This window comes from Archocentrus centrarchus, chromosome 5, assembly GCF_007364275.1.
Source record: "Archocentrus centrarchus isolate MPI-CPG fArcCen1 chromosome 5, fArcCen1, whole genome shotgun sequence".
Lineage (NCBI taxonomy): Eukaryota > Metazoa > Chordata > Actinopteri > Cichliformes > Cichlidae > Archocentrus > Archocentrus centrarchus.
Window position 1 is genome coordinate 15,272,000 of NC_044350.1, and position 11,092 is coordinate 15,283,091.

Below are 11,092 nucleotides of genomic sequence, written 5' to 3' on the forward strand. Positions count from 1 at the left end.
TTTATGAAATACAACTTAATGAAAACAAAAATGCACAAAAAGAGATTAATACACAAACCATTTTTCCTGTATGTGATTTAGAAAGCTTCGCTTTAGTACAATGAAACTCATCATGCTACAAATGTTAAATGATATTTATACCTCTAAAATAATGCAACTGTAAGGGATTGTCTGTTAATGCTTGATGCAAAAACTCAATGATTTTCATGATAAAACAAGATATAATGGAAAAACTGACATATCTTTTTACTTATTAAAGGATCCAACATAAGCATTACAAAGGCGTGTTTGATATATGTAATAAATCAGAACAAATAACCTTTGTGAGAAACAGTATACTAGTAACTTAATAGCAAAATCTAAACAACAAATAAGCAGAAATCTATAAAAAGAGATATAAAAACAAGATGTAATACTGATCTTAAGTTGCTAATAAAATGATTAATTTACCACTTTCAGAGTTCATGATTGTAATTGGCCTTCTCCTCCCACTAAGCCATTTGAAATTGACTTCTCCCATTAGTTGTTCCATTGCTCTCTGAAGTGAAGCCATTGGTGAACGAAGCTGAAGAGTTGAAGCTCTGCAGCAGCTTCGGCTTTCTTAAGCAGGTTTTGTACATGGTCTCGGCGCTTCGTCTGAAGTGATGGTCCAGGAAAAAGTAAATGGCTGGGTTCACACAGCTGTTGAGGAATGCCAGGCAGCAGGAGATGGTGAGCCCATTGAGTTGCCATGATTCAGTTTCACAACTGAGCTCAGCTCCTGTGAGATGTGAAATAACTATGATGGATTTAAAAACATTGTAGGGGAGCCAGGACACCACAAAGGCCACTATGATGCAGAGGACTATCTTCAGGGAGTGTTTTCGGCGCGCATCGGCTCGTGGGTTTCCAGCAGCAGCGCTGTGCTTATTGAGGTGCATGATGATGTTGCCATAGCAGAGCACGATGATAAAGACTGGAAAGATAAAGGTGAGTAAGGCCATGATCAGATTAGTTCCCAAAAAAAATGTTGAATTTATATCTTCTGTGCAGATCTTTCCATCATAACTCATTTTCCGGTAGATCAGAGATGGGATGCCAAGCACCAGGGAGATTCCCCAGATTACAGCACAAGTCACCCAAACGCACCAGCTACTCCTGAGGTACTTCGAGTCCATCAGTTTCACAACGGCCAGGTAACGATCAATGCTCATGCAGGTAAGAAAGAAGATATTGGAGAAGCGGTTCACAGCAATTATGTAGCTGCTCAGTTTGCACAGAAAGTTCCCAAAGTTCCAGTAGTTCTTCTGGCTGGCAGAAATGGCCCACAGTGGCAGCGAGACCACGAACACCAGGTCCGCCACAGCCAAATTGATAACAAAGGTGTCGACCAGTCGACTGCCTCTCTTCTTGCTTTGCACCACAAAGATCACAAAAAGGTTGCCAAAAAATCCAGTTAAAAATATCAAGAAATAAATGGTAGGCAAAAAGAACTCAGAGCCAGAAAGGGTTTGGGGTTCACATGGTGTGATATCAAAAATTGAATCATTGTCAGTGTAGTTTTCATTCCCATAGAAATAGTATTCTTGATGTGTGTCTCCGTCCATTCTGGAAGATCACAGACAAGCTCTGCAGAGCAGCCGTTGTATTGTGGCAGGGTGGTAATCTAACCATGTCAGCAAGCTGCTGCTTGATATTACAAGTGCTAACCACAGAGAATCCTATTTCAGCTTTCTTCCTCTCCCTTTGCAGCTTTGTTAACTCTCTATGTCTGAGATAACTTCCTCTAAATCGCGTTCTCATTTTTTTTTTTTTTAGTGAGGAGAAAGTCAAAAAAATTACAAAAAAAAATAGAAACACTTGGTAGACAATAACATGATGTTCCAGTATTACAATGCATCACTGTAAGCACAGCAGACTGTATAAGTACAATCTTCTACATATAATTCTTACAAATGTTTCCTTGCTGAAAAACTTTTAGTATTTCTTGTTTGTGCACTTTTCTACACCACAGATATTTGTTGACATGAACTGTTATGCGGTCATGCGTATATATTTGTAAAAGAGCACAAATTCCTGCCTTAAATTGTTTCACGTGAAGTCCTTTTTGTTTTTCCATTGTATGTTAATGTCTCACGCCAGTAGGGGGCAGTTTGATACTGTTTGTGGTGACATCCCACCTAAAGTCAGGCCACTGTGGCCACTTGAGCAAATGCCACAGATCTACTTCAAACAACAGAGTAAATTTTTTATGAGTGGAAAAAAAAATCAGTTTCACAGCAGGCAATAACAACTTTACTGCAATCAAATGTATTAAATGTTTGGCATTTTTCTTTTATAAGACAAGCCCAAATAGGTTTTGCATGCTTGTATTGACCCCCTGTTTTCAAGTCACACTCCATGTAATGCCGTCATGTCACCATTTGTAATTTTTTACATAGGGTAGTTTTTGTTTAATTGCAATGCTGTAACATTTAAAGGTAAATATAAGTTAGTACCCTAAGGAGTCAGGACTACAAGGCAATCACTCTGGGCTTTATTAGAGTCTAAATTAGATTGGTCTACTAATTATCTTCTGTACAGTTATTAGGAGTAAAAGACAGGACAGGATAATTCAATAAAAAAAAATGCATGGAAATATAATGTAATAACAGGGAAAAATCCACGCACATCCTCACCACCGTGTTGGGCAGGGGGAGAGCTGAAAAAATATAATCATAGAACTCAAATTTTCTGCAGTTACAGCTTTTCTATATTTTTGTGTAATAAACAATTTTCATTCAAAAACCTTACATTTAAAATATCCACATATCAGTTATCAGATGCCCTTTTCTGCAACATTCACCCCTCATCAAAGCCTCTTTATCCTGGTCATGAAGCAGTGCTTAATTAACCAGAGCTATGATCGTGATTTCAGTTACACTGTATAGACAGCCTAACTGAAATGATACAGTCACAAATGCACGCACTTGTGATTGTGTGATGGCATTTTAGTCCTGAGATGAAGCAAGCAGCTGGCCTACATGTCTGAAGTGAGATATAGTCCTACACTTACAGGCTGTAAAGTCACTTGAGGGAAACCATCAAAGAGCCAAGACACTGTATATGCCACCTATATAGTGAAAATCTCAAAAGAGCAAAGATAGAAGATGTATGTCTCTAATACCGCAGAAATGTACTCTGTTACAGCTTGAACACCATGTATCAGCAGAGGATGTTATCAAGAGATACACAGTGTGTACAGCTTATGACACTGCTTACAGTACATGCTCATAACCACAAAAGAACAAACTGGACCAACACTGAGAATCAAATCATTATCAGAGTTTATTTAAATTCTCCCTGGTGCTTGTTAAAAGATTATTGAGAATGACAAGACACACGAGGCTTTGGCAACCACGAGCCTTGTTACAGAGGAGGAAATGTTCATCATGACCACCTCAACCACGGCAGGGCAGACCCGAGGAGAAATGAACTCCTTGGTCAGGCTTGTTGCTATTTTATTTAGGGCCAGAAAAAAGTGAGACTGGAGGACAGGCCACGTCTTATAGGAGGCCAGAGAACACGTCGTTGTTCTGCGGGGAGTTTCAGTTAAGAAAGAACAGCGAATGAATGACCTCCTTAAGGGATCCCTGCTCCACTTTCTAGCATTGTACGTTATTCAAACACTCCTTTACTTTGTAGTGTCAAGGTGATGTGTGGATATACTCATCACAGCAGAAAATCCTGTCAGTCCTCATTGTTCGGCTTGACGTCGTTCTCCCTCACGCTCAGCTGTACCTTTTCCTTGAAAAAGTTTTAATTATTTCTCCTGCATTCTTGCTGCTCTGTCAGTGGAACGCTACATTCCTCTACCCGAATAAGTGCTGTCTCACTCCAATTGAGCAGAGTAAATGTGAGAGCCAGTGAATGGAGCAGCCTCAATAGGAGAAAATAAACAATTGCATTGGTCCATGGGTGCAGCGGGGGAGAGCGGATGAGAGGAAGGGAGAAAGGCCTCCCTAACGTGCTAAGATTCCCATGGATACTTAGTCCTTTTTCTGTTTGGAGGAGGATCTCGTAAAGTACTTCAACAGTGGATGATTTCTTTTCCTTTTACTCTGTTTTTATTTGAGGAGAGAAAGGGTGGTATGTGTCAGGGTGATTGTTAGACATGGGTGGGGGGGTCACATGCACACACGTGCGCTCTTGCACACACACACACACACACACACACATACACACACACACACACACACACACACACACACACACACACACACACACACACACACACACGCACGCACACAGAGACACATACAAACGTACAATTTGCTCCTCACTTGTCGAGTGTTAAGTTTAAGAAAAGGAGCCCATTGTTTGAGTGTGAAAGGTTCTTGTTTTAGCAGTTTAACTGAATCAGAAGTTCCCCCCAACACAAAGAACTGCACAGGCCCAGTCCTCTATTTTAACTGTTCCCTGATGTCTAAAATACTTCACTCTTTTAATGCACTTTCTGAGTCATTCACATACAAACCACATGAACTAATAAATGACAATAACCCCTTAATGCCCACATATAAATTAATCAGTGACAGCCTGTACCAAAACAATTGTAGAATCTGAAATTTGGCTCCCTGATGGCCTTGGATTGTTGGTTATCTCATTTTTCTCTTGGATGTTATGTAAATAGATGCTCTACGCCCCCCGCTTGTCCTGTCTTCTGATCTGTGTGAACTGATATCCCTAGATCAAGCTGCTGATGAACATTCCACCTCTTATCAGGAACTGTTAGCTGAGGGGGGAGTTGAGTCAGCCCACAGTAACCCGAACCCACTCGCCTCCGATGGCTTCCTTCCATCCCCGCTCCTTCCCACCCTAGCTCTCCCATGCTATATGCTATATGTGCTTACTATGCAGAGGTTTTTCAACCCCATACTGTGCCCCCATTTTGGGGCAAAAAATAAGATGCTTTTTTCTCCTCACCTATTTGGATGGGTGTTCTGAAACGCTCGTTATATGTTTGACATGTAACAACAATAATTTGGTCCTAAATTGATTCTAAATTCTAAATTTATGTACACCACTTTTGTCAAGTTTTAAGCTTTGTTGTTTTAAATGTGCTAAATAAATAAACTTGACTTGACTTGATATACATAATTGCAGGGATTTGAAGAGGAAAGAGACAAAGTTAAATCAAGCATGAAACAAGTCCTTCCTGTGTAACTTGGCCTAACACCAAATACCAACTGTCATGTAACTACAATTCCCAGGTGTCTGATCCTCCTCTGTCACTGTTGAGAGTTCGTGATCCAAGCAAAGAGTTTGGGTGTGGGTAACACAAGACAACGGTACATTTTCTCAGGGCTCTCAAAGCGAGGCCTGCAGGTTAACAACGCACTGCTTTGTTTTCTTTATCAGCAATTCATGCCATTTTGTGATAGAGTCATGCAGAACAAGAACAAGAGCATTTCTTTCCAAACTTCACAGGAGACTAGAGACTCCTAACACTGCCAAATACAGCTGCTGTAGAGGAATGTACCAGCCAGTGATGGCTGAAGTTGCTTTCAATACTAACTTGTTAAATTTGATAAGTGTATTTAAAAGTAATGCATTGTATTACACCTAAAGAAAAAAGTAGATAAATAGAAATAGAAAAAACAACACTCTCTGTTACCAATCATTTGTAAATGTTGGTTATATTTTTCAGAGGGTGTGTAGTCAACTGTACCTACATTTACCTATGACTATACTGACCCCATTGCATGCATACTAGTATGCATGCAATGGTTTCTTCCACCACATAACCCACAGAAAGCTTGTGGATTTTTTTTTCTCTGAGCAACATCTTTAGAAGTTGAAAAACTTCTAAGCAGCTGAGAGACTTGTTTTTTAAGTGATTTTTAAGTGCTTCCAAAGTGCAGTGACTGCCCTCTCTGCCAGCTGGCTTATACATTCTGACATAACCCGCACTGTGAACGGGTTGGGGATTTCCTATGACCACAATAAAAGAACCCAAGAACTGCAGTAAAATTTTGACAGTATGTATTTATTTTTTGAAAATGTAATGAACTAACTAACGGCATTGTTGAACTGCAAAATGAATGCTCAGCATTATTTGTTACAACAAATACCAAACTATTCTAATTTCCAATTTTCTAATGTGTTAAAACCAACACTGATGGCTGAAAAGCATAAAAATCACTCACTTATTCACTCATTCATTACTAACTAAGTAGTTGGTAAATAGTAGTACTCGATGGTGATCAGTAAATTGAGGTTTTGGACTGGAATTTTCTCCTTTCTATAAGTTGTGCAGAAAACAGCCTGCATGGAGTGACAGAAACAGTGTAGCTCTGTGTGTGAGTCATTAAATCACTGAAACATAATTAGTAAAATTTGTCAAAAAAGTATCTAGAGCAGTGCCAGTGGTTATGATATGAATGATAATGAATTAGAGGAGTTGGTGGTATTTAATTATGTTTTAACAGTAAGCTTGCATGAGTCACTGTTGGTTCATGTAAGAGGGACTTTTTTTGTGCACTTTGGTACTTTTAGTTTACCTTCACACGAGCTGAATGTTCCCAGACATGTTTGTCATGTTTTTTCTTTCTTTAACCTTTTCAGTTCAATTCAGTTTGATTTCCATTTTATATTTTTGAATTTGTTGGACATTGATGATGGAAAGAGAACTGCATTTTCTTTTGAACATTTCTTTATACTTGATTTTGCAAGATCGTCATTGATCTTTTTTTTTTTTTTCCCCATTTCATGCATGTCATATTGCTCTGTTTAAATGGCTCAAGGCATATTACTGATTCCCCCCACCTATCACCACCACCACCTCCCTTTTTGCAAAATGGGAAATAACCTGCATGACTACGTGACTTGATGTAGACTGTAAGTCAAAAGCCAGCTGCACCCCTCAGCTGTCACGAGGAGAGCATCTGCAGCTGAACCGTATTTTGGGAGTCGTATTTGACCTACTGTTGCATAATTTTTTTAAAATAAACCTTTGAAGGGAAAACATAAGCAATTTATTCTATGCTGTCATGATGAGCATATATTAAATACATGGAAGTATGCAAATGATGAAAAGAAAATCTGCATGTTTTTAAATTAAGTCTTTAATCTTTTAAAATCTTCGTAGCCAGTTTTTGCAGTCTTCGTTAGAGTTTAGTGTTCTCTCACCACAGTCTCAAATAAGTAAGTATATAAATATAGTTTATTTATAAAGCACTTTTCACACACTTGTAGTTACAAAGCACTGTACAACAAAACAGAATAAAATAACTAGGTGGACTCACAAAAAAAATGATAAAAAACAACTGACAAATTATAAAAAAATAATAAACAAAGTGCAATTAGTATTTATTATTATAAATGTACAATTTCAGTTAAAATACATTTCATTCTTATTTGTGATAAAGCATTTAGCAACAAGTGCCAATAGACATGAACATGGACCATAAACAAAATATAAGTAATTAAGATTTGAGTGTTTTTTCTAACAACACAACATTCAGTTAATTAAGAAATGCTAAATTGACTTAATCATTTTGTCACTGTAATTATTTGCTAGATTAATGTTATGGTGTTAAGTTGTAACTTGCAGTTTTATTACTTTTCATTCAGTTTATGATCCATCCATAATGCCATCATGGGTTCAGTGTCGACATACTGTGTATTCCCTAATCATTTTGTTTTAGCCACTTTATGATGTACACATAGTCATGATTTTAATGTATGTTGATGAGATGAAATAGTATGTCATAAAATAAATGGGTATACAATGAATTATAACAATATGGCTTCATGCAGATTGTTGATGGTTTAAGAAATAAAAAGTGACAGTTTTACAATCTCCTTTTGGATGATAATGATGATGAGAATGTGAATATGTTGGTATGGTGGCAGGTATAGTGGTCCTACTGGTTTCCCTTTGTCTCCCAAGGGAAAGTTTTTGGAGCAGATGGTTGCCACAGTGTATGATTGTCAGCTAACAGTAGATGATCTTCTCAGCAAGGGGCCATCATGCTATATATAGTTTGTCCTTGTAAAATGAAGAACAAGGTTCTATCAAAATTTAACAAAAGATGTGACAATGCTTTTGATTACTGACCTGCAAAACTGGCTAGGATTGGTCGACATTTGTCATGAGGAGAGCATCTGCAGCTGAGCCATGTTGATTAAGTGAGACATGATCAGGTCCCAGGGTGATATGAATACGCTGAAAGCCTCAGCTGTGTTCATGATTATGGAGATGGAGTCAGCACGTTCTTTCTGAAGTCAGTCATAAGTGTTTTCCTGTCCATGACTGATACAAACTATCAGCACTTTCACCACCACAATTAGTATGCAGGCCTTGTGCTTTGAACTTAATAAGCCATCTGAACTACCCACCTCCAAATGTAAAGGTAAAGTGTCTCACTTTGTATGACCCCATGCTGTTTCTGTCACTCTGTGTTCTCTCAGTGGAGCAGATTTGATTCTTAGTTTTGTTATTAGCTGTGTAGACCTGTTCACATCAAGGGTGTTTGGGTCACTAGGTCAGAGGACAGGCTCCCCCGAACACCTGGGGGACAGAGTTCATCACTCAGAGAACCATTAAGAAACAGAAGTCTGGACAAGACCAAAGACAGACCTATCACTTTTGTGGGAGGGGATCACAGAGAACATGCATCTGCATTTGTCCAGAGGCACGACTGTGAGCAAATGGGTGCTTTTAGGGAGGAAGAGGGCAGGCACATGCACGAGCACAGATGTATTGTTGATTTTGCAGAAGAATTGTTTTCTGAGGGGGGGGGGGATTCATAGGTAGGGTTGATTAATGTGTTGATGGTGGCATTTTGATAGGGGTAATTTTGACCTGACAGGGCCCAGGCTCTCTCATGAATCAAAATGTGTCAGCCAGTCGCTGGAGATGGAGGGTCGCTCATTGTGCCTCTGACACCCGTGTGAGGGGCTGAGGCTGCTGGGGGTCAAGTGTGACACCTCATTAGGACGATGTTGATTTAGTGTGGCCACAGCGCAACAGACCTCCTCCCATGGGGTATGGAGAGGCGTGTGAGTGAGGGGGTGGGGAACACCTCACACTGGACAGAGAATGGGGGCTGACTGCTCTTCATCCGCAAGGCTGTCCTCTGACAGCTTGCAAATCATGCACCTTGACCGAGTACCCCCCCTCCCTTTTTAATTTCACCCCATCGCAGTTTTAAACACGCATTTCTTTGAATCACAAAAGAGCCACGCGTATTTTCAAAGGGATATAAAATGTGTATCTGTTTTCTTTGAAAGCAGGAGCTCTGTTCTGGTCAGTTTTCACCTCAGTGAACCCACCACCCTGGCAGAGCAATTCTGGACTTTCACCTTTGAACTTTTGATTTGAAGTTGTTTTCCGTGATGTCAAGATTGCTTCTGACAAGCTGCAGTTGTGCTCTCAGCTCAAGTGCAAACATGTCATTTTAAGGAATGAGTGTTTTAAGGTTTAAAAGCAGGCCTCCATCATGTGTTCTAAATTTGTACCTAATTGTTTTAAGTAGATACTACTGAGGGAGTATTTAAAAATGTGAAGTGGTCTGACAACGCTTCAGAAATGCTGATTCATTGTGTGAAGTTCCTTTTTATTTCAGCAAATCATTCTGTAAGTTCCTTTTCTTTATCTGCACGCTGTCAGACTATTTATTTGTTGGCTTAAATGGCACTTTGTACTGTGTCATGAGTGCAGAGATGAATGTTATTGTGAGCCTATGGTAGAACAAAAACAAGACAAAACAAAATATTAACTCATTGGCGATCACGACAGATTAAGCAACTTGTGAAGACTGATTGTTTTAAGTCTAAACTTTGCCCTTAAGTTGTAGTGCCCCCCTGTGGCCAAGTTGTTATTACTCCATTTAAATTTGTTCATGTGCCGTTTTTGCAACTTTTGCTAGCTTATGCAATCTTTCCAAGCTGGATCATTTAAAAACCTTCACTTGATATGTCACAGCTTGTCAGCTTGTGTGGTTTCCCCCCTCTTTCTGCACCACATCAAACTACATTAAATGGCCCTTTTTTGCATTAACTCATCATGCATACCTAAATCTAAAATGATGGAAAGCACTGAAATAAATTATCGTATAATAGTATGCATGAATAATGAATGAATATGTATTACCTCTTCAGTTATCAGTCATTTATTTGTTAATAAATAAAGTACTTTAGTTTTGATTTCATGTTTTTATTTATTATGTTGAATTATGCCCAGAAAAGCATTCAAATGTAAAGTAACATTGTCATGAATCACACCTTCTTCTATTCCTCAGTGTGTGAGAGATGTGGACACACACACACACACACACACACACACGCACACCACACGCGCACGCACACACACACACACACACACACACACAAAATGTGCAGTGGGCCATCTGTCTTTTCTGATGCTGCAGATCTGGGATAACAATGAAGGCTTCGTGACATTTCACAGATTTGCCTCTAAACGTTTCGCACCACACAACAGGCATCTGCTTTTCTTGTTGCCACTGTTGGGTGAGATAATTAGAATTTTGTAAGTTGCAGAAAAATTATATTCGTCACCCACTTATCGATAAATCGCTCTCTCCGAGAATGAATGATTTATGAATGCTGGCGTAGCTGATGTCACAGTCCACTTTTGTTGCCTTTGAGATTTTACTCATTAGTCTGAATAATAACTGTCACTAATTCAAGCTGTTCTCGAATGGCTTTTTGAATAGAAGGAGAGGGAGAGAGTGCAGGCGAGAGAGAGGCAGCAATAGAGAGGAGAGAGGCCTGAGAGATTAACTCCAGTGAGCTCACTCTGAGAGGCCCAGGAACGGCTGAATATTGTTCTAGTGGTGGGGAGAAGGGGGTGGTGGTGGTGGGGTTTAGGGAAGGAAAAAAAAAATCCCTATGCAACCAGAGAAATGAACTTGATGATCTCAAGGGGGCGGGGGAGGATCGCCATTCCTTGCTCCTGACAATCAAAATTAGATTGGCCAGCACTGTGTCAACACTAGCCTCAGTTAAGGCATGACAGGGGAGGGAGGGAGGGAGGACCCCCACCCCCCCACCCCCTGTGGGTGTTTGAGAGTTTGCCATGTGAACTATGGAGACCCCACAGTGCCTT

At 39.6% G+C, this 11,092-nt stretch overlaps 1 protein-coding gene across 1 annotated transcript; it reads right to left on the reverse strand.

Moving 5' to 3' along the window:
* Nucleotides 1-380: 380 nt before the first annotated feature.
* On the reverse strand, nt 381-1,586 carry LOC115780884 (probable G-protein coupled receptor 25). Its single transcript, XM_030730305.1, has one exon. The coding sequence runs from the start codon at nt 1,584-1,586 to the stop codon at nt 492-494; it is 1,095 nt and encodes a 364-aa protein (XP_030586165.1). The 3' UTR covers nt 381-491.
* Between the last annotated feature and the right edge of the window lie 9,506 nt (nt 1,587-11,092).